Source organism: Martes martes (genome assembly GCF_963455335.1).
Source record: "Martes martes genome assembly, chromosome: 4".
Classification (NCBI taxonomy): domain Eukaryota; kingdom Metazoa; phylum Chordata; class Mammalia; order Carnivora; family Mustelidae; genus Martes; species Martes martes.
The window spans coordinates 107,340,231-107,364,920 of NC_137891.1; the positions used below are offsets into that span (position 1 = coordinate 107,340,231).

The 24,690-nt window shown below is 37.5% G+C and overlaps 2 protein-coding genes across 3 annotated transcripts in view; one reads left to right on the plus strand and one right to left on the minus strand.

Moving 5' to 3' along the window:
• The window catches only part of SASS6 (SAS-6 centriolar assembly protein), a 43,648-nt gene extending 23,711 nt beyond the window's left edge, over positions 1-19,937 (plus strand). The window contains exons 14-17 of the mRNA XM_080801151.1: positions 742-870; positions 15,351-15,448; positions 17,902-17,996; positions 18,099-19,937. Of these exons, the coding sequence (XP_080657277.1) occupies positions 742-870; positions 15,351-15,448; positions 17,902-17,996; positions 18,099-18,205 (429 nt within the window). The 3' untranslated portion in view covers positions 18,206-19,937. The remainder of the gene's footprint in view (positions 1-741; positions 871-15,350; positions 15,449-17,901; positions 17,997-18,098) is intronic.
• Positions 19,938-20,138: 201 nt separating this feature from the next.
• MFSD14A (major facilitator superfamily domain containing 14A) overlaps positions 20,139-24,690 on the minus strand; it is a 42,720-nt gene continuing 38,168 nt past the window's right edge. Inside the window, exons 10-12 of one of the 2 annotated variants that reach the window (XM_080801152.1) lie at positions 23,818-23,915; positions 22,717-22,880; positions 20,139-21,464 (exon numbers count right to left, since the gene is read on the minus strand). In XM_080801152.1, the coding sequence (XP_080657278.1) occupies positions 21,258-21,464; positions 22,717-22,880; positions 23,818-23,915 (469 nt within the window). In that variant the 3' untranslated portion in view covers positions 20,139-21,257. The remainder of the gene's footprint in view (positions 21,465-22,716; positions 22,881-23,817; positions 23,916-24,690) is intronic. The other variant, XM_080801153.1, reaches the window with a different exon arrangement.

Consider the following 24,690-nt stretch of genomic DNA (forward strand, 5'->3'; position numbering starts at 1 on the left):
TTTTTGATTGGAGAGCATTGGCAAAGGATTTAAAATGCACATATCTAATTGAATTTTAAATCTATACTAGTAAATTAGATTGTACTTGATGTTTAAAAAAAGGAATATATTTTGCTAAATTGGGAAAAGGTGTGAAAAGAAGGGCCCACTACTGAATTACAAACTTGAAAAACTTGACAGGCTTACCCTTCATGACTTATGATAAATAGCTATGTAGATGTTTTTTGTCTTGCAGCCAGTGATGTATACAATTGTTTCTTAAGGTTTGTGTTTCGGTTGTTCTCTTTTAGTCTTTAGGTGACATTGGTTAATGGTGTTGCCGCCATATTGAAACTTAGTGGCAAAGCAAATTATGGTCTGAATTAGTCTATTTAAGAACACGTATCTTGTTCTCATTCTGGCAGAAAATTATTTTTATTTTATGTCTGATTGGCTTATTGATTTATGACTCCATCCTACCCCCATTCCCCCTTTTCAGGAATGGAAGACCTATAGAGAACCAGGATGGTTCGGAGAGGTCATTGTTTGAACTCAGTTCAAAGACAGGTCCAGTGGCTTATTTTGCTAAGCTTGTACAGCCACTCTTTAGAAAACTTAAAGGTATCCTAGCCTCATTCTATTATAATAAAGCAGAGTTTCATAGTGTCATGATAAAATTGGCCTCTAAGATAGTGCTTTTAAGTATTAGTATTATTACAAAAAAAAATCTTACCCTTAACCTTTTTATGTTTTTATTTTTAGGTTGATGGTAGACTTCCTTACCCAACTTGTGGGATTGGTTATCCTGTTTCCTCTGCATTTGCATTCCAAAATACCTTTCCTCATCCTATATCTGCCAAAAATACCATCCACCCAATTTCAGGACCAAAGGTAGAAAAATTAACTAATAACTTTTTGGGGGGAAAGTATAGCAATTTATTAACAAACATTTTTTTTTTCTTGAAGATTAGCCTTTGGTCAGTTGCTAAGTATTAGGTAATACATAAATATATTCCCAAATATCTAGTTTATGCTTACAGGAAATACAGTCTGTACTATATGGTATTTCTTGAGTCACTCTGGTTTTTAAAAAGCTGGACATCATTCTGCTTACATTTTTTTAATTCCCATTCAACCTCTTTTTCCACTTTATTCATTCTCGATTACAACTCTGAAGCCTAACTAGCATCACTGACTTCATACTGTTGATGTATTAGCTCTGGTGACATTTTTGGATTCTGTTGCCAGTATTTATTCTTTCTTTCTTTCTTTCTTTCTTTCTTTCTTCCTTTCTTTCTTTCTTTCAAGATTTTATTTATTTATTTGACAGCAGTGAGAGAGGGAATATAAGCAGGGGAAGTGGGAGAGGGAGAAGCAGGCTTCCCACTGAGCAGGGAGCCCAATGTGGGGCTCAATCCCAGGACCCTGGGATCATGACCTCAACAACTAAGCCACCCAGGTGTCCCTGTTGCCAGTGTTTAAAGGTCTGATAAGGTAGACTTGTAGCATATTCTAAAGTGTAGTTTTGGCAACATAATCTTAAATAGCACAGACCAAGCATTTCCTCCAATGTGATTTATTTGCTAAGGCTTTTTTCTATCCCCTTGAGTTTTTCATCATCGTTAGTACTAATGTCTAAGGTGTATATGTTTTCATATATATTATAATTTTATTTACACAGTAATTTAATCTGCTCAGAGCAGCCACTGATTCTTTTTCTTTCCTAACATTAGGTGAAAATTGATTTTTTTGTAAATTATAGAGACAAGTAGATGTTTTTGAAAGAGATTTTTTTAAAGATTTATTTATTTATTTTAGGGAATGTGTGCATGAGGAGTGGGGGCAGAGGCAGAGGGAAAGGGAAAGAATCTCAAACTGACTGCTCCCTGAGCATGGAGCCTGATGTGGTACTCAATCCCATGACCCTGAGATCACGACTTGAGCCGAAATCAAGAGTCAGATGCTTAACTGACTCAGCCATCCAGGTGTCCCTGAAAAGAATATTTTGAATTGAGGACTTTGAGATTGCTATTATAAACCCTTTATCAGATTAGTTTTGGGCTGCCCTAAAAATAAGCTGTGTTGCTTAGTCTATGCTTCTTTTTAACTTTTGGAGCCTGAGAATTCTCAGTGAAATGAGAATTAAACCTGACTTTTTATGCTTTGAATATCACTATGTAAAGAGTATTTAGGTGCATTTAGTTGGCTTTTCTTGCATTGTCTGTTAAAGAGTATCAGATATGTGTATTTAAAGGAGTACTATTTTTTTTTACAATGTTACCTAACTCTTGTACTGTTAACTTTATTTGTCCATATTTTATTTTTAAATTTTAATTCCAGTATAATTAACATGCAGTATTAATTTCATGTATACAATGTAGTTATTCAGCAGTTATATATATTACTCAGTGTTCATCAAGGTAAGTGTATACTTAATCCCCTTCATTGAGTTCCCCCATTCCCCCACCTACCTCCCCTCATTTTGTCTTCTACAGTTTGTTTTTTGGTTTGTCTTTTTTCCCCTTTGTTTTATTTCTTAAATTCCACATATGAGTGAAATCATGTGGTTTTTGTTTTTCTTTGACTTATTTCACATACTGTTATACCCTTCAGTTCCTTCCACGTTTTCCAAATGGCAAGATTTTGTACTTTCTTTAATGGCTGGATAGTATTACATTGTATATATACCACGTCGTCTTGATCCGTTCATCTATCAGTGGACATTTGGGCTGCTTCCAGAATTTTGCTATTGTAAATAATGCTGCTATAAATGTGGGGGTGTATATATCTTTTCAAATTGGTGTTTTCTTATTCTTTGTGTAAATACCCAGTAGTGGAATTACTGGATCATATGCTATTCTATTTTTAGTTTTTTGAGGAACCTCCATACTATTTTACACAGTGGATGCGTCAGTTTGCATTCTCACCAACTGTGTGTGAGGGTTCCTTTTTCTCCACATCCTTGCCAACGCTTGTTCCTTCAATACTATGTTCCTTAATGAATATCAGTGTACTCAAGTGTGATTGCGTGTTGGGATCATTTTTTTTCTTGAGAATTATGATTGAATTGCTTTTTCATTCTATTTTGTTTTTAAGTTTTTGTTTTAGTTACAATTAGTTAAATGCAGTATTAATAGTTTTAGATATACAATATGGTAATTTATTAGTTCTATACATCACTTGGTGCTCAAGTGATCACAGGTACACTCCTTAATCTTCATCAACTCTTTAACCCTATTTAACCACAACACCCTCCCCCTGGTAACCATCAGATTTTTCTCTGTAATTAAAAGTCTGTTTTTGCTTTGACACACACACACTCATTTTTTTATTTGCTTGTTCTCTTTCTTAAATTCCATGTATGAGTGAAATCATATGGTATTTGTCTTTGACGTGTATTTAGCTTAGCATTATATTCTCTAGCTCCATCCACGTCATTGCAGTTGGCAAGATTTCATTCTTTATATGGCTGAATACTATTCCATTATGTAGATATACCACATCTTTTCCATTCATCAACTCATGGATACTTGGACTGTTACCCTATCTTGGCTATTGTATATAATGCTGCTATACACATAGGGATGCGTGTATCACTTTGAATTAGTGTTTTTGTATTCTTTGGGTAAATATCTAGTAGTACAATTGCTGGATCAAAAAGTAGTTCTATTTTTTTTTTTTTTTTAATTTGACAGATCACAAGTAGGCAGAGAGGCAGGCAGAGAGAGAGGAGGAAGCAGGCTCCCCGCTGAGCGGAGAGCCCGATGCGGGGCTCGATCCCAGGACTCTGGGATCATGACCTGAGCCGAAGGCAGAGGCTTTAACCCACTTAGCCACCCAGGTGCCCCAAAGTAGTTCTATTTTTAACTTTTTGAGGAACTTCCACACTGTTTGTCAAATTGCTTTTTTTTTTTTTAACTTAAACAGCTTTCCAGGAATATATATATAATGTCCAAATTGAGGATAAAAAATACTACACATATTTTCCAGATAGTTTCCTAGTTTATAGGTCTAAATTTGACTTACAAGATTACCTTTATAGTTTTTCTAGAATTGCAGGAATCATTATAGCAAGGATGTGCCTAAATATAAGAGCAAGACTTTCAGGGTTTCCTGTATCACTGATCTCCATATCCTTTTGATTATGTATCCCCAAAAGTTTAAAAAAAAAAAGCAACCTAAAACAAAACATGTTGAGCTTGACTCTAGTGAATATTTATTTGTGAATTATATGCATATACTATTCAACTATTGTATTATGAAGAGCAGTTCAGTGGTTAAGAAGGTGGAATCTGATGTTAGGGTTTAAATCTTTTTTTTTTTTTAATTAACCTATAATGTATAATTAGCCCCAGGGGTACAGGTCTATGAATCGCCAGGTTTACACACTTCACAGCACTCACCATAGCACATACCCTCCCCAGTGTCCATAATCCCACCACCCTCTCCCTATCCCCTTCTTCCCGGCAACCCTCAGTTTGTTTTGTGAGATTAAGAGTTTCATGGTTTGTCTCCCTCCTGATCCCATCTTGTTTCATTTATTCCTTTCCTACCCTCCAAACCCCCCCACGTTGCCTCTCAACTTCCTCATATCAGGGAGATCATATTATAATTGTCTTTTTCTGATTGACTTATTTCGCTAAGCTAATATCCTCTAGTTTCATCCATGTCATTGCAAATAGCAAGAGTTCATTTCTTTTGATGGCTGCATAGTATTCCAGTGTGTGTGTGTGTGTGTGTGTGTGTGTACACACCACATCTTCTTTATCCATTCATCTATTGATGGACATCTTGGTTCTTCCATAGTTTGGCTATTGCGGACATTGCTGCTATGAACATTCGGGTGCATGTGCCCCTTCGGATCACTCCATTTGTATCTTTAGGGTAAATACCCAGTAGTGCAATTGCTGGGTCATAGGGTAGCTCTATTTTCATCTTTTTGAGGAACCTCCATGCTGTTTTCCAGAGTGGCTGCACCAGCTTGCATTCCCACCAACAGTGTAGGAGGGTTCCCCTTTCTCCCCATCCTCACCAGCATCTCATTCCCTGACTTGTTAATTTTAGCCATTCTGACTGGTGTGAGGTTGTATCTCATTGTGGTTTTGATGCCGAGTGATGTGGAGCACTTTTTCATGTGTCTGTTGGCCATCTGGATGTCTTTTTTGCGAAATGTCTGTTCATGTCCTCTGCCCATTTCTTGATTAGATTATTTGTTCTTTGGGTGTTGAATTTGATAAGTTCTTTATATTTTGGATACTAGCCCTTTATCTGATAGGTCGTCTTCAGATATCTTCTCCCATTCTGTCAGTTGTCTTTTGGTTTTGTTAACTGTTTCCTTTGCTGTGCAAAAGCTTTTTTTTTTTTTTTTTTTAAGATTTTATTTATTTATTTGACAGACCGAGAACACAAGTAGGCAGAGAGGCAGGCAGAGAGAGAGGAGGAGGCAGGCTCCCTGCTGAGCAGAGAGCCCGATGCGGGGCTCGATCCCAGGACCCTGGGATCATGACCTGGGCCGAAGGCAGAGGCTTTAACCCACTGAGCCACCCAGGCGCCCCTGTGCAAAAGCTTTTGATCTTGATGAAGTCCCCATAGTTCATTTTTGTTAGGGTTTAAATCTTGCCTTTATCAAGGTGAATTGGGTCAGCCACTGAAACAGACAAAAAAGAAGCCGCCTCTAACTTTCATGCTTCAGTGCCTCCACTTGTAAAATGGAGCAATAATTTTATCTGCCTTGCTGGATTATTGTAAGGGCTAGGTAAGTTAATACATTTGCTTAGAATAGTGCTTTGTACGTCATAATTGCTTTATTATGTTGTCTATTATTTTTTATATGTTGTCTATTATTAATAAAATACTCAAATATATAAATTAAAGAGTAAATTGAAAACGTATATAAATCAAATTTATGAGAGTTTCTTCTACCTCAGCGTATAGTCACAATCACTGCCTACTTTGGAGACCACTGATCTAGGTAGACCTATGCTAGCAGCTATAATCATTAAAACATGCTCTTTTTAGTTGAAGTAAAAAAATTGTATTTCGTGATACTGAATCTGTGATATATGTGATGTCTTTAAATGTTTCTGTTAAGATTTAGTACTTTTAGGCACCTGAGTGGCTCAGTTGGTTAAGCAACTGCCTTCGGCTCGGATCATGATTCTGGAGTCCAGGGATTGAGTCCCGCATCGGTCTCCCTGCTCAGCAGGGAGTCTGCTTCTCCCTCTGACCTCTCCCCTCTCATTCTCTCTCTCATTCTCTCTCTCTCTCTTAAATAAATAAAGTCTTAAAAAAAAAGATTTAGTACTTTCTAGTAGATGTTTAACTGTAAGCATATAAAATTACATGAGCTAAATTAAGCAAGAAACGAAATCATGCTGAAGGACATACAAGAGTATTTTGAAAGATTATGCCATGCTGTCTAATAGAATAGTTTATAATTTTAAAGCAAGATAGACCAAGTAATTTCTCCTTTATTTTTGAAGACAATAATAGCCATTCAATAAATATTTAATGAATGTTTACTATGGTCATACATTGTTCTAGTTACAAGAGATACAGCAGTCAACAAGACAAAGTCATTGCTGATGTGGTGCTTACATTTTGTGGTGAAAACCCCATTATGATTGCAAACTGTAGTATCTTTTAAAATAAACTGTTAGAGAAAAGATGTTACTTGATGTCAAAGAAAATACTTATAAAATCACTGAAACATTTAATTTAAAAAAATTTTTTTTAGTTCTTTTTTTTTTAAGATTTTACTTATTTATTTGACAGAGAGAGATCACAGGTAGGCAGAGAGGCAGGCAGAGAGAGGAGGGATGCAGGTTCCCTGCTGAGCAGAGAGCCTGATGCAGGGCTCGATCCCAGGACCCTGAGATCATTCCCTGAGTCGAAGGCAGAGGCCGCCCAGGCACCCCGAAACATTTTAATGTTTTTGGAGAGCGTCCGTGCATGTGAGCGGGAGGGGAAGGGGTGGAGGGAGAGGGAGAGAGAGAATCTTAAGCAGGGTCCTTGCCCAGCACCAGCATGATGCGGGGCTCAATCTCACAACCCTGAGATCATGACCTGAGCTGAAATCAAGGGTTGGCTGCTTAACCAACTGAGCCCCCCAGACAACCCTCACTGAGAACTTTTACAATGATCAGATTTCAGCCTGGAGATTGTGATGTGAGGGATTTTCTATAATGAGAATGTAGTGAAGATCAGAGGATTGATTTATCTTGATAATGTTTAGCCCACAGTGTATATTCAGAGACAGATTTTATCTGCATTCCTCAATTCAGTTAACCACTTTATTCACCAGATGGTTCTAAATTAATTTTTGCTTATTTTGTGTTAACTATTTAAAAAATAATATATGAACGTAGGAGGCTCCCACTTATACAAGAGGATATAGTCTCTAAATGTCCCTCCTGTGGTTTCTAGTTGTCACCTCAGAGAAGGTCACTGCTAGAAGTTTCTTTGATATATTCCAAAAATATTTAAGGCATATACAAGGATATATGTGTACCTGTATATGTATGTATGTTTGTATACATCAGGGTTTGTATATTTAACCATAGATAGTACATGCCTACTGTTCTGTGCCTTACTTCATTCAACAGTATTATGGAATAGGTCCATTTTCATGTATCAGAATGTTTATGTTATTTAATGACTTCTTAGTATATGGATGGACTATAATTAAGTAGTGCTTTGTTAATGGATGATGAGTGATGTTGAGCATGTTTTCATGTATCTGCTGGCTACCTGTATATCTTCTTTGGAAAAACTATTCAGATTCTCTGCTCATTTTTTAATCAGATCATTCGTGTGTGTGGAGAGGGAGTGGTGTTGAGTCGTGTCACTTCTTTATATATTTTTGATATTAACTTCTTATTGGATGTATCATTTGCAGATTTCTATTCAGTAGGTTTCCTCTTTTGTTGATGGTTTCCTTTGCTTTTCAAAAGCTTGTTATTTTCGTGTGGTCTCAACAGCTTATTTTTTGCTTTTATTTCACTTGCCTTCAGATACACATCTAGAAAAATGTTGCTAAGGCTGATGTCAAAGAGATTACTGGCTATATTTTCTTCTAGGAGTTTTACAGTTTCAGGTCTCACATTTGGGTCTTTAATCCATTTAATTTTTATGTATGACGTGAATGTCATCCAGGTTCATTCTAGTGCATTGAGCTGTCCAGTTTTCTCAGCACCACTCGTTAAGAGACTGTCTTTTGCCTCACTGTATATTCTTACATCCCATGCTATAGTTTGTTTTTTTTTTTTAAAGATTTTATTTATTTATTTGACAGACAGCACAAGTAGGCAGAGAGGCAGGCAGAGAGAGGAGGAAGCAGGCTCCCTGCTGAGCAGAGAGCCCGATGTGGGGTTCGATCCCAGGACCCTGGGATCATGACCCGAGCCGAAGGCAGAGGCTTCAGGCCACTGAACCACCCAGGCGCCACCCGCCCTGTGCTATAGTTTAATTGACCATATAAGGATGGGTTTATTTCTGTGTGCTCTATTCTGTTCGATTAATCTGTGTGTTTATTTTTGTGGCAGTACCACACTGTTTTACTATAGCCTTGTAGTATTATCTCGAAATGTACCTCCAACTTCATTGTTTTTTCTCATGAACTGCTTTGCCTGTTTGATGCCTTTTGTGATTCTGTAGAAATTTTTTTGAGATTCTGTTGGAGAGAGAGGGCGCACGAGTAGGGGGTGGGGAGGCGAAGAGGGAGAGGGAGAAGCAGGCTCTCCATTGAGCATGGAGCCTGACTCAGGGCTCCATCCCAGGACTGGGGTATTATGACCTGAGCCAAAGTCAGGTGCTTCACCAACTGAGCCACCCAGGCGCACCTCTGTAGAAGTTTTAGTATTATTTGTTACAGTTTTGTGAAGAATGCTATTGGTATTTTGATAGGGATTACATTGAATCTGTAGATTGCTTTAGGTAGTGTGGACATTTTAACAAAATTAATTCTTCCAGCCTGTGAATATAATATAGCATTCCATTTGTTTTGTCTTCAATTTCTTTCATCAGTGTTTTATAATTTTCAGAGTGTCTTTCACGTCCTTAGTTTATTCTTAGGTATTTTATTCTTTCTGGTGCAATTATAAGTGGGTTTGTTTTTTGTTTTTTAAGATGCTTCATTTTCATCTATAGGTGTTATTCAGTGTATCTAAAAATTTTTTTTCTAATTTTCTTAATTGAGAGAGGAAGAGAGAATATATGTACATGCACATCAGTGGGAGTAGGGGCAGAGGGAGAAAGAAAAACAGACTCCCCACTGAGTGTGGAGCCTAACGTGGGCCTGATTCCAGGATGCTGAGATCATGACCTGAGCTGAAGTAAGATGCTTCAGAACCAGAGCCACCCAGGTGCCCCTAAAATTTTATTGGTGAGCTTCAGAACTTTCCAGTTACAGTTTAAGTCAGATTATTGAGGTATCATTTACACACAGTAAAATTTAACTTTTGTAGTGTACTCCACTTAAAAAAAAAATCTCTGGCAAAATACATATAAAATTCACTGTCTTAACCTTTTTAAAGATTTATTTATTTTTTATTAGAGATTGAGTGAGCATGAGTTGGGGGACAGAGAGAGAGAGGGAGAAACAGGCTCCCTTGTTCCAAGCTCCCTTGTTCCTTGCTGAGTTCCCTGTTGAGGGAACTTGACAGGGGCCTCAATCCCAGGACTCCAGGATCATGACCTGAGCCAAAGTCAGACGCTTAAACGACTGAGCCATCCAAGTGCCCCTTAACCTTTTTAAAGTTTAGAATTAAAAATTGTGTATACACAGGCAGTGATGTTAAATACATACATAGTATTGTGCAACCATCACCACCAGCCATCTCCAGAGCTCCTTTCATCTTGTAAAATCGAAACTCTGTACCCATTAACCAGTAATTTCCCAATTTCCCCCATGCCTCCCAGCTCCTGGTAACCACAGTTCTACTTTCTATCTCTATGATTTTGACTATTACAAATACCTCATATAAAGTGATACCACCATATATAGTATTTGTCTTTTTGTAACTGGCTTACTTCACTTAGCATGTGTCGTTAGAGTTCATTCCAGTTGTACCATACAACTGGATTTGTTCAGTTTGGATTTGTTAGGATTTGTTCCCTTTATATGGCTGAATAATATTCAATTGAGTGTATATAACACATTTTGTTTATCTTTTGATGGACACTTGAATTGCTTCCATGTTTAGCTTTATTTCGCTTCCGTTTTTGTGGAATATCTTTTTCATCACTTCAGTTTCAGTCTTCATGTGTCTTTAGATCTGAAGCGAATCTCTTGTGAGCAGCATATAGATGGGGCTTGTTTGTTATCCATTCTGTCATCCTGTGCCTTGACTGGACCATTTAGATCATGTATATTTAAAGTAATAATTGATAGGTATGTACTTATTGCCATTTTATTGTTTTCTGTGTGTTTTTGTAGTTCTTCTCTGTTCCTTCTGTTGCTCTCTTGTGATTGATGACTTTCTTAATGTTAGGCTTGAATTTCTTTCTCTCTTGTGTAACTACTATAGATTTGGTTGATGGTTACCATGAAGTTCATATATAATATCCTAAGTATTTAGCAGTCTGTATTAACTTAATGGTCACTTAATTTCAAAGACATTGTAAAACAACTTTATTTTTACCTCTTCCTTCACAGGTTTTGTGTTTTCATGCTTTACATCTTTTTATTTCACAAGTCCCCTTAACTAAATTTTAAAGATTTTATTTATCTTAGAGAGCTTGCCTGTGAGCAGTGGAGGAGCAGAGGGAGAGGGAGGGAGAAAGAATCTCCAGCAGGGGGTGCCTGGGTGGCTCAGTGAGTTAAAGCCTCTGCCGTAGGCTCAGGTCATGATCCCCGGGGTCCTGGGATCGAGCCCCATATGGGGCTCTCTGCTTGGCGGGGAGCCTGCTTCCCCCCTCTCTCTGCCTGCCTCTCTGCCTACTTGTGATCTCTTTCAAATAAATAAAATCTTAAAAAAAAAAAAAAAATCTCCAGCAGACTCTGTACTGAGTATGGAGCCCAACATGGGGCCCAGTCTCTCAACCCTGAGATCATGACCTGATCTGAAACCAAAAGTCAGATGCTTAACTGAGCCACCCAGGTGTGTCATCCCCTTAAGTAATTTTTTAGAAATAATTGAGTTTGCTACTTTGGTCTTACAACCTTCATCTAGCTTCATAAGTAATTGTTTTGCTACCTTTAGTGTATGTTTGCTTTTATTTGTGAAATGTTTTCCTTTCCTAATTTTCTTCTAATTATGGCCTTTTCTTTTCCACTTAAAGGAGTCTCTTTAGAAAGTGACTTTTTTCTCTGGGTCCTTTTAAGATTTTCTTTTTTTCAGTAATTTTTTTTCAGCAACTTATTTATGATACGCCTTGGTGTGGCACATGTATGTTATTATCCACTTAGGGCTTTTTATTGAGGATTTGTTGTCAGGGATTAGTGGTTGACAGCTTGGAAAATTGTGGTCATTATCTCACTTTGTATTTTTTTTGTTATTTCCTTTCAGTACTCCAGTTACACATAGTTGGTCACATATTTTTCCATTGAGACTGTTCATTTATTTTTTTATGCTTTATCTTATATTCTAATGTTCTCTCTTAAAGTTTACCAATCTTTTCCTTAGTGCTCAATATGCTATTATTTCTGTCCAGTGAGAAATTTGTATTTTAGGTAAAGAATTTGTCATCTCTGCAAGTCCATTTTATTCTTTTTTATATCTTTCATTTTCCCCATACTTCTGATTTCCATTAAATTCTTGTTCATAGTTATCATTGTTCTAACATCTCTGTCCTTGTTCTAATTTCTGTCATTATATTTTATTGACTGTTCTTTTCTTGGTGTTCTCACATTTTCTCTCATTGTGATCTCTAGCAATTTTTGATAGAATGTGGAACATTGTCAGTGGTTACATTGTTGACTATGGATTTTGTTATCTTCCTTCAAATAGTGGCTGCTATTTAAGTTAGTTTGCGTTCCTTTGATCCCTTTGAAGCATTCTGGATTTTTTGTTTTCTTCTTCAGCTTTATTTCAGTCATCTGGGTAGCTTTTACTCAAGGGGTAGTTAAGCCCTTCTATAAAGCTATGTTCCTTCATGGCTCTTCACTGAATGCCTTAAATAATTGCCAAGGACTTTCAACTTTATCTCCATGATCATGAACCTTGGGAATTGTTCAGATTAAATCTGCCATCTCTTTTTTTTAGTCTTTGGAGATTTGTCCCTATGCATGTGTCTAGTGCTGAGCAAAAACTCAAAAGGGACCCATGTGCAGATTTCTAGAGGTTTTTCTCTTTATATGTTCTTTTTTTTTTTTAATTTTATATTTTCATTTGAGAGAGAGTGAGCAAGTGAGCATGAGCAGGAGGAGGGACAGAGGGAGAGGAGAGAGACTCCCAAGCAGACTCCACAGTGAGCATGGAGCCTCTTGATCTCCCAACCCTGAGATCATAACCTGAGCCTGAATCAAGAGTCAGACGCTTAAATGACTGAGCACCCAGGAGCTTCCTTATAGCTTCTTGCTTGTCAGAATTCTGCTCTGCAACTTCCACTCAACCCATCCTTCCTAAATTCTGATCTTGATCTCTTCCACTTAGCAATTATGTTTTACCTCTGTACCTGAATTTAGATAAAGTGCTTCCACTTGGAAAGCTGGGTCAATTGTAGGGATCACACTTCTCTCAAAGATCACAGTGGTGTACTACCTTTTGTTCAGTATTTGAGACCATTCTTTTTATTTTGTCCAGTTTTGTAATTTATGACTTTTGCCTGTATTTTATGAGTTGATATCTGGTACTTAACATTTCTTACTCTTTCATATTTATTTTTCTATAAGGAATATTGGAAAATTCTTTTTAAAAAATCCACTTTTAAAAATCCTTTTTGTGTTTAAGGTTATCATGTGAAATGCATAGATTAATGTAGGGAGAACTAATAACTTTGGAATGCTGAACACTGATAGTCAAGTACATTAGCCTATACTTTTTTTTTTTTTTAAGATTTATGTGACAGAGATCACAAGTAGGCAGAGAGGCAGACAGGGGTGGGGGAAGCAGGCTCCCCACTGAGCAGAGAGCCTGATGTAGGGCTGGATCCCAGGACCCTGAGATCATGACCTGAGCCAAAGGCAGAGGCTTAACCCACTGAGCCACCCAGGCGCCCCTACCTTTTTTATTCGTAATTTTAACCAATAGTCTGTACCTATCTGCTATTATTGTGAGTTTTTACTAAAAATAGATATTTGTTGTTTTCTTGTGCCTTTTCCTTTTGTATGCAAGTAGTCAGTTTTTTTAATCTATTAGTTTGGTGACTTAATATGTATACCTTTATTTTTAAGATACAACCCATTTATAAGTTTCTGGTATGAAACCTCAGTTGTATATCTTAGTTTAGATTTTTGGATTAGTATAGATTCTTGGATTCTTGGATTACTTTTGATTGTTTTAAAGATTTTTTATTTATTGTTGGCGGCAGAGAGAGAGAGAGGAGGGGTGGAGGGAGCCAGAAAGGGAGAGAAGCAGACTTCCTGCTGAGTGCAGAGCCTGAGCCCCAGATTATGCTCTGAGCCAAAACCAAGAGTCAGTCACTTAACTGAGTGCCACCCAGGTGGCACTACTTTTGATTGCTCTGAAGTTCAAATTCCTAGCTTTCATTTAGAATCCTTAAATATAACAGCCTTTGAAAATTCTTGAAAATTCTTGAAAAATTCTTTGAAAATTCTGAATTCTCAGAATGCACAAAATGCGCGAGGTATATGCATAATTGTGGCAAGTAGGGAGACAACTTTTAGAACTGTGACACTTCCTTAAATGTACAGTTGAGGGGATGCCTGGGTGACTCAGTCATTAAGCATCTGCCTGCAGCTCAGGTCATGATCCCGGGGTCCTGGGATCAAGCCCTGCATCAGACTCCCTGCTCAGTGGGGAGTCTGCTTTTCCCTTGTCCACTCCCCCAGCTTGTGTTCCCTCTTTCACAGTCTCACTCTCCGTCAAATAAATAAATAGAAAATCTTAGAAAATAAATGTACAGTTGGCCCTTGAACTATGTTGGGGTTTGGGGGCATTGACTCCCCCCCCCACATTGTCAAAAAACTGCATGTAACCTTTGACTCCCCCCAAACTGAACTACTGTATTTTTAATATATATATTCATATATATTTTTTACCTCATCCCCCACAAATGTATTTTATATTGTGATTCAAAAGTAAGAAATTGCCAGATGATAACAAGCAAAGGGAAAGTAGAGGAAAGATACAGGGTAGGCTGGAACAGCAGGACTTTCATGTGCTTTTGGTGCTCCTCATCCCACTACCTGTGTGTGTGAGGGTTAGTTCACTGAAGGCTTGAACTGAGAGGCAGTAAAGGAACTAGCTCTGGAGAGCGATTCTTGCTCAAGTGGCAAGGCCAATTACTGGTCCTACTTGGCCAGGGAGCACAGAATGATACCACAGCACCAAAGAGTCGGGGGAACTCCACAATGACAGGAAGAAGCCTGCACTGCAGAGCTGACAGCAGGGAGAGGTGCCGTCGGCCATACTGAATGTTCTCCAAGTAGACGGGCTAATAGCCCAGGGATCTAGTGGCTCACAGCCTACCAGCATTTCCTGTAAGCAGAAGCTGCCTTAGAACCATGTAGGGAGTCAGGTGGATCAAGCCAACCCAGAGAGATGGTAAAGGTGCTCTGCGTTCCTGTAGACATTGCATAGAAGGAAATTTTCTATGTTTCTGGGTACTGGATAATGAGTGTTAATCCAGGATCCAGTTTTGGATTTGACTTTGGGTGAGGATAAGGAGATTTATGGTACCTCATTCTACTGTACTGTATTTATTGACCAAGATCCGTGTATAAATAGAGCCCTGCAATTCAAACCCAGGTTGTTCAGCTATATTAACGTTTGTTTTGTTTCAAAATAATATTTTTTTCAAAATAATTTTTTAAAAGGTTTTTATTTATTTATTTGACAGAGATCACAAGTGGGCAGAGAGGCAGGTGGCAGGGGCAGGGGAAGCAGGCTCCACGCTGAGCCGGAGCTTGATGCGGGGTTCGATCCCAGAACCCTGGGACCATGACCTGAGCTGAAGGTGGAGACTTAACCCACTGAGCCACCTAGGTGCCCCTCAAAATAATTGTTAAGAGAATCATTTTATGCTGTTCATCTTGCTTCTATCACAGGAATGTTCTTGACAAGGAGAAAGAAGATTTTTTTGTTGTTAAATCTTCTCAAGAAAATGTGCTTGTGTTATAAAATTCGTGTTGAAACTGTTCTTCTGTAGTCTAGATTTATCAGAAAAAAAAAATGGAACCACCTGTCTCCATATGGAACTTTCTCGGTTCTCACTAATTGGGTTACATGATGTGTTTTCCATCTTTACAGGTCCAGTTTAACTTGCAGTTTACAAAACCAAATACACCACTAGGAGAAGTTCAGTCAGGAACAACTGTTAGTATGCCTTGCTCAACTGATAAGGAAAAGTAAGTACTTCTTGGCATAAAATTTAATGTTTGCAATTTTGTTTATCCATGCTTGAAAGCTTTGATGCCCACTTATTGTGACATTTTAAGTTGCTGATCAGTGGGATTGAAGTGGAGTTCTTTTGATCTATAAGAAAGAGATTTCCCATATTTTTTTAAACTGTAAGAGACAGTTAAACATACAGTAAAAATTTATTTTTTAAGAGCGACTTTCCTGCATACTTGAACCACCTTTCATCTGCTTTGGGGCAAGTACATAGAAATCTTTTTAACTCTATTTAGTGTGGTTTTGTTTTTGTTTTCTTGTATGGCTGTGTCTGCCTCTGAAAGCTCTCCGTTTTTCTGAATTAATGCTTCCAGTGTAAAGTACTCTGAGAAGCCAGCTATTTTAATTTTATTTATATTTTAAAGATTTATTTATTTTAGAAAGAGAGAACGCACGAGCAAAGGGAGGGACAGAAGGAGAGAGAGAGAAGCTGACTTCCTGCTGAGTGTGGAGTCCAAAGGCTCAATCTCAGGACCCTCAGATCATGACCTGAGCCAGAACAAAAAGTATTACCCTTAACCGAATGAGCCACCCAGGCACCCCAGGAGTCACCTATTATATTATAAACTGCTAGAATTCTTTGCTAAGAATAAGGCTTGTGAGATTGTCCCATACCTACCAAAATAAGCTTTAATTTTATGACGTATTCTCCCTACTCAGAAATCCCTTCCTATTTTTTAGCTCTTACATAGGTTTTACATAGTGAGGTTTGTTCTGTTAGTGAGTTGTGACTAAATTAAACAGTTCATGAAAACTTGTCTATCTGGGTAGTCTCACTGGTAGTCTATACATGTTTATACTATTTTTTTCTTATCATTATGCTTCTTAAAAATTAATCACTTTAAGACCTGTCTGCTGGCACTCATTACCATGAGCTAGCATCATTCAAGTATATTGCGGAATAAATTACTAACAGTTCAAAGAGGCTTCTTATGCCATTTCTCTGGCTCTCATTCATTGGCTTCTGCAAAACTGGCACCGATATGAATATTACAAAAGTTTGGGAGCCTCTCAAAAAAAGAATTCTTTGAAATCTTGAAATGTATGTGTTATATTTAATCTTACACTTGTTTAAGAGGCACCAGCATCTGTAATCCCTGTTAATGGTAGAACACCATGTTTATATATTTAACTCTGTCATACACACCAAGCACAATTTTACTTGCAGAAAATATCATATTTGTGGTACAAAAATCAAACATAATCATGTGTCCCTAAAATTAGGACTGTTCATGGGGTGCCTGGGTGGCTCAGTGGGTTGAAGCCTCTGCCTTCGGCTCGGGTCATGGTCTCGGCGTCCTGGGATGGAGCCCCGCGTCAGGCTCTCTGCTCAGCAGGGAGCCTGCTTCCTTCTCTCTCTCTGCCTGCTTCTCCGCCTACTTGTGTTCTCTGTCGGGTGGATAAATAAAATCTTTAAAAAAAGTAAATAAAATTAGGACTGTTCAGCTATTTTGAGTGTTTTTTGTTTGTGATTGGCTTTTTCCTGTATTTGTTGTCAGGAAAAAGTGGCAATGGGTATCAAAAGTTAAAAAAAAAAAAGTTAAAATTGAAGGAAATACCTATTCACCTACCTAATTCTTTTCTGAAAATTGGAAAAAAACCACTTAATTTTAAGAATGTACATTGTTTTACAAGTGCCTTTAAACTCTTGTACCATGGAACTATTAGAGAAACTTGACACTGGACAGTTTTAGAAAAAAGGAGTATGGTGGTAGAAGGGGGAAAATACAACAATGTAAATGCCTCCATATTTTTCTAAACTTTTGTATTTGTATTCATCTGACTAGAATTCATTATTTATTAATTTTAATAGTGCATATTAATGACATCTTTGAAGTACTATAAAGTTCTGAAGAGCTTTTGGCAAAGGAAAAATTTTACTCTTTAATTACTATTTTTTTAAAGTAGGCTCCCTGCCTAGTGTGAAACCCAATGCAGGGCTTGAACTCACAACCCTGAGATTGAGACCTGAGCTGAGATGGATTCAGAGGCTTAACTAGCTGAACCAACCAGGTGCCCCTTACTCATTTTAAATACGAGATAGAAATGGTTAAATGATACTCTTGAAGCATGAACATGTGTTTTCACTCAGCATGTATCACTTATGCATTATTGTTTTATGGTTTCATAGTACTAGAGTTTTTAGTTCCCCATATTCTTTATCTTAGCTCTTCGACTTATTAGTGTTATTTATTATAGTCTGCTGTTCACTGGGAAGGGTACTTTGGCTTATGGATAAACTGCTTGCTTAAGAAACCAGTGAAGAATGACTTGTTTTGAACAAAGCTATGAACATAGTTAGATTCTTTTATATATAGTATGTGTTTGTCTGTAGATTAACAGTTAATGTTGATGGTTTATCTCAAGTGAAAATAAATGTTAAAATAAATACCATTTTCCTTTCAAGTGGTGCAAATGTAGGGCTGGAATCCAAATACCTAAAGAAAAGGGAAGACAGCATTCCTTTACGTGGGCTCAGCCAAAACCTGTTCAATAATCCAGGTGAGAGGACAGTTCTGAAATGGATTTGACAGTGGTTTAATTGACTATATTTTATATAGAACTAAGTGAATACAAATAATCTTTTTTTGTCCTCATTTGCAGACCATCAAAAAGATGGCACTTTAGGAGCATTACAGACATCTTCCAAACCTGCAGTGCTCCCTTCTGCATCTTCAGCGTATTTCCCTGGGCAGTTAACAAACAGTTAATGCTAGTGTTGTCTTTGACTTTTTATTGAAATTTATAAATCCCATGGTTTAAAAATGTATGAGCAGCATAGATCAAAATTCTAAGTCAGCAAGTTTCAAAGTTTACTTGAGCTTACTGTATTAGATTGTTTGGATCCTTTTTAACTCCTGCTGTTGTTCCACGGCAAGCTAGAGGAGCCAGTTTGTACTTGGGGGATTCGGAGTGAAGATTCTGAGTAAATGACGCTTTTTAGTTTGTGAACATGGTGTTTGATAGAATAATAGTATGAATTTTATTAAATGAATCCTTAGGAATTCTCAATTTCTGAAGGAAGAGTTGATCCTCATAAGGGACATTCTAGTCATTGAGGATCTGGGTAAATGAAAACCTGCTCAGATAGAATATGAAACCAAAGAATGTCACTAATTCATTTTATCATTTCCATTGGTAAAATAAAAGTTTTAAGTTTGACAACTGAAAATTATGAGGGAAAATGATTATCTCCAAAGATACCTATATTATTGATATTTACAATAAAGGGGAAATCCTAAAATTACCTTCAATGAATGAAATTAATCCTTCATAGCAAGTAAATACTTCCCTTGCAGCATCTTTAAATTAGCTATTAAACAAGTCTAATTCTGATAATTTTGATAAATTAGAAAAATAATTTGGACAGTGTATTATATAACCTGATTAAGTATAAAGTGCTTTGAGCTGCAAAGTTTGTAGGATTTTAATGCTTCCTGGAAATCTATACTTACCCAGTTTTTCTCTCATTTGGAGTTTTATTAGTTTGTTATTCAGTTAAATCCGTATTAGTGGAATGTTTTAAAAAGTAGTACATTACAAAGTACTTTAAGAGCATCATGAATATTCATTGTTTTTTATACTATCAGCTCATTTTAATGTTTGCTTAATAAGGTAGGCAAAGTGAGCAACTGCTAGAAGTTACAATTTTTTTCTCTTCTTTGTAACCAACCCAGTTTCAAGTAAGAATTATTTGGAAAAAAATTAGGTTCTAAAATTTCACCCAGACTCGAAGGGTCCCATTTTGTTTTCTTACTGATGACCAACCACCCAATACAGAGTAGCATTGTCTTATGAAATGTATAAATCAATTTTTGTTTACAAGGATTGCTAATGCTCATGTGATATTTAAAAAACTATTTTCAAGGACCTTACTACATAGATTAGGAAAGAGAATTCAATATATTAATATCAATGTTATTAGGTTTATGGTAAGACAAAGAATCTAGTATTTGGTCATATTTTTCTGAAGCTACAAAATTGAGTCCTGTGATAACTTTGAAACTGTGCTGGTAGTTGCAAGCAGTCTTAACTAGGGGATTTATTCTAAAAAATTTAGTAACCATTACTGGGTAGTGACTTTTATATATGACTTGTCATTTCAATATACTGTATGAGTATTAGTAAGAATACTTGGTTACAGTAACTTGAAAGCATTTAAAAATTTAGAAAGTAGCCTCTTGGTGATATTAGAATCTTTCCTGTAAATATTATGTAATATATAAAAACATGACAGGGTTTGGATGGGATTTAGGGCATACAGGTAGTTCTTTTTTATTTGAAATTGTTTTGCAGTGTACAGCTGTACATGTGTTAATAATCACAAGGTTGCACTTAACATATTTCTATAAACTGAGCTTTGTTAATAAAGTATTTATGGAGTATGATGTGTATATAAAATAAACAGCATTGATCTGCAGCTGTTGACGATGCTTAGAATATAAGTACTTCCATTTAATTTACGGACTAAGTTTCCATTTCTTTTGTCTTCCTATGGGAGTATTTTGTAGTGAGGGGGGAGAAAGGGATTAAAAGGAAGATGGTGTAAAGCTTTGATTTGTTACTGTAAAAATGATTATGGTAACAAATAAAGCCAACAGACCTTAAAGGGAATCACAGATCAAGACTTTCTTTTAAAAAAAAAAAATCATTAAAATATTTAATTTTATTAACAGAATATTTACATTTCTTTTAAGACCTTATTTAACCATAGTGAATGTTCCAAGTTTAAAAAGCATTGAGCAATAACCACACACAAGATGAAAACAGTGTAAACTATACAATACTTTATGTACAATTTTTACAAAGTAACACTTTTTAAATAATATAACTGGACACAAAAATATACACTTTAGAGAAATTCACATCAGTAATTGTATAAAGCTCTCTTCTAGAGTCCTGAAAATTTAGGACAAACATTAGCTCTGTAAATAAAGTGTTACTGTGACAGTCCTGAAAGGCCACTATATATATTTATCTACATATAGATATCACATTGACATTTTCAAGGCTACCAGCTTTACTATATAATTTTTAGATTATGTATTCAAGTGTTGAGGTTCTTGTGATTATGCAAACATTAAAAGAATAGTGGTATAAGTAGCTGGGGAACAAACCCGAGCCAGCGTTTAGATTTACAGACTCTACCCCAATTTAAATTCTAAATGGCTGATATTTTCTCATTTCAAAAACAGTGGTGAATGTTTAAAATAAAATTACTACAAACAAGCTTGAAACATGATTCAGATTTAGTACAATTTTCTTAGTTTTTTTTTTTTTTAATGCAAACAATTCATTTACCATTTCTTTACTTTAGTGCATCTGCATTAAGGCTTTGAATTATTTGACCCAAGATTTTACAATGTTAAAAACGAACAGGTCCATAACCGTACTACCTACTCTGTCTCGCTCGTGAGTCAGCATAGAGTTAAAGCTCAACACCTGAAGGAAATGGTAGCAGAGACGTTGCTAGTATCTAAGAAGGTACGTATATAGTTTTTAATTAAAGGATGTATAATAAAACAAAAGCTAGTGGCAAGAAATTGGTGCTAATAAACAAAAGGTTTCTTTTCAAAAGAAATTGTAACATCTTTGGAAAACTGTCCGGTTCTGGTTCTTTCTTTAGTTCCCACGGAGTTCATGCAGATACATTTCTTAAGACAACCTTAAAGTACATTGTAGATGGAAATGGAATGTACATCCAGAACTACAGGTGAAAACTAAGACCTGGGTGTGATAGAAAAGTCTTCCTGATTTCGGTCATCACACATTTGTGTCCTGGAGTAAAGGTTCTTTGGCCTCTCCTGGCGCTTGTGTACTATGAGGATGGCTGTGACCGCCACAGTGCTTTCTCCAACTGCTGGACCGTAAGCTTAAATTGGTATGTTCTGGAATAAACAAGGCAACAAGCAGAGCCAGCAGTACTGAACAGGCTCCAAAGAGGAAGGGGGGGCCAGGGATGATCGAATTCTGGGAAAGAAAAAGATAATTAGGACTTTTGCGCCGAAATCTCCGCTCTTAAGAAACTGCTTATCTTTTAATAATCAGATTGCTATGAATTATAAGCCAGGGTCTTCTCTCTTTCTTCAGAGCCGTAGTTAGAAAATGCATTTGCTTTTCAGGAGAAAGGGACACTATCGTACTCTCACTATAAAATTCTGAGGATAACAGCTGACCCAAGGATCAGAGCCACAAGAGTTTTTCAAAAACAGCCTATGCAAAAATAGACTGTCACCTGCAGCACAGAATCTGAACACATCATACGGCTCATGAGCCTTCACCTCAGTTCAACAGGAAGATCTCAAAAGTAAAATTAAGTAGCATACGCTACGTTAACCACAGTAGTGGAATCAATAACCGTTTTCTTTGTTTACAAAAGCAAACTACATTCTCTAGTAACTGTTAAGTGAGGGAAACACAGCTAATGCTGTTACCTAAGAATCAAAAGGCTTTTGTTTTAGCCCATATATGTTCATTCTTAACAAAAACTTGCACAGCCAGTTTAACCTGTGTATAGCCTACAAACAAACATTCATTTTTATTTAAAAGCACTTTCGGCTGCTCTGCTAAACAAGCCAGAAACTGATAAGCTGTTTGTATTGGCTAAAGATACGATGTCTGCCGTTAATGTTTTCAGTTGTAAGGAGGGAAAGTACAGCAAACAAGTGAACAAAGATGTGAATCAGCACCTAACTGCCATTTGCTACAGAAGGCAGGCCTCACCGGGGGACCTCGTGCAGCACACACCTCCCCGACGAGACAGCGGTACAGACCGGTGGCTATTAACCATGCCATGGGGTGTAACATCACGAACTAGAACAGTTTGGTAATTCCTAAATTGACGAGGGGAAAGGTATGTACAGCCAATTTCAAAAAGAGGTATACAGGGGAACACAGTCCCTTCGGCTTTGGTTTTTAAGTGCTGTAGATCTAAAATAATCTCACATAAAAGCTTGGGTGACCGGGCGGCTCAGTGGGTTAAGCCTCTGCCTTCTGCTCAGGTCATGATCTCAGGGTCCTGGGATCGAGCTCCGCATTGGGCTCTCTGCTCAGCAGGGAGCCTGCTTCCCTTCCTCTCTCTCTCTCTGCCTACTTGTGATCTCTCTCTGTCAAATAAATAAATAAAATCTTTAAAAAAAAAAAAAGCTTGGGTGACCAAAAACCATTTGTCTTTCAACCCAGCCAAAAGAACTGTATTTTTATCAGGTGAATGAAGAATTACCTGTTCGAAATGGTGCTGTGGGCTTGTGTTTGTTCCCAAGTCTGTTCCTGTCATTGGCAGTTCTTTAAGTTCCACATGGAATATGTAGAAAATGAATCCATAAAGAGCTGGTCCCAGACCATTGCACAGTCCTCGAATTCCTGTTATCATTCCTTGAACAACACCTAAATTGTTTACATAAATTATGTAATGCACCGTTTATTTTTTCCTGCCCCAGAACCAGTACAAAGTCAATCTAAAACCAAAGTTCTCATCAGACACTAGCAATTTACCAAGATGGCATTAACAAAGTACTTAGAAGCCATGAGCTCTACAAAGTAAGCTATCTGATACAAATGTAAGATCAGATAGACCCAACCCAAACATAGGTCTCGTTTAAGCAAGTGGGCAAAAGCACTTTATTTCCCTTTAAAACATCCCTGGCTAAAAATCAGGCATAAGTTCACAATCATAGCTGTTAAAAAGAAAAAACCTGCCCCTAAGCAGCTACTCAAGACCCTCTGAGTCAAATACAGAGTTTGAGTTTTGCTTTCCTCTGCAATCTCTTCTCAAATTTAAAACGCAATTTGCTTTGGCCATAGGCCTTTCCTTCCTCACTTAATCAACCACGTGATTGCTGCCCCTCTTTTGTGACACCCCTTTTTCCCCTTATGACTAGAGAAAACACATCCTTTTCAAAGAATTATCTGTTAGCATTTTGAGAATTAAATGTTCCTATCACAAAACTGTAAGATAAAAAATGTTTTCTATGGTCTTTAGATGACTGAAACCTAAGATTTAAATAAAAGGGTTACTTAAGCCCAGGATGTCTAGCACATCATAGCAAACACATAATAGTGAACATAAGGTGGCCAGCCTACATCACTAGATTTTCTAGCGGAAGAACAAGTAGGGCCACGTAGTCAGAGTGAGAGACAGTGGTTACAGATATCCACCGAAGGACAATACCTTGGAATCTGCTTTTCCTCTTAACAGTGAAAGCAATTTTAAATTCTTTACTTTGAAGATAAACTTACGATCCCGTACTGAGGAAGGAGATAGAAAATAGGATCTGAGTATTCTGTGCTTTGAAATAATTATCATGGGTTCTTGTCAACTCACCTTGTTGATCAGCATCGGCAGTTCGTGAAACAAGGGCACTGACTGCTGGAAAGGTAATGCTAGACATGGCCGCCACCGCCCCAGCAGCCCACATCATCCTGTAACCAAAAGCAGCAAAACAAAAATATATTCTTCACTGCACCTGTCAGTCAAAATATACACTTGAATTCAAGTTATTGTTACTGCAAAGTGGCTGTGGTACAAGGAAAAGGAGAACTGTACTTGGGTCTATTCCTTCCTTCCTGTGTGACTCTGGGCAAGTCACTCTAAGGTCTGAGCAGCGGGTGGGGATGGAGAGCATTGAGAATACCACACGATACACATACAGAAACAGCATTACGTGTTTCCCCAGCCAGTAAGACTCTGCAGGCTGTGTTCCCGCAGACTTGTGCTTCAGTGTGAAGCTACTGAGCTGACCTAAGCCTTGGATGTTCTGGGCTTGAAACTTGAAATAAGTGTTTTAGATCATTAAAATTGTGAGTACCTCTTCATAAAAACTAGTCTGGAAAACAAAACATCCATCAAAACATATTCTTGGGGTACCTGGGGGGCTCAGTTAAGCGTCCGCCTTCGGCTGAGGTCATGATCCCAGAGTCCTGGGATCAAGCCCCACATCGGGCTCCCTGCTTGGCGGGGAGCCCGTTCTCCCTCTCCCACTCTCCCTGCTTGTGTTCCTGCTCTCGCTCTCTCTCTCTGTTAAATTAAATAAAATCTTTAAAACAAAACAAAACAAAACAAAACCACTCTTGATGCTTACTCCTATTCGAACCAAACAGAGGTAGTATGTTTGGGGGAATGAAACCTGAGTGAACCGAGTTCAGTCCCATCATCCTGAGCATCAAGGTGCACCTGTGCAGCCCAACCTTGACCTCA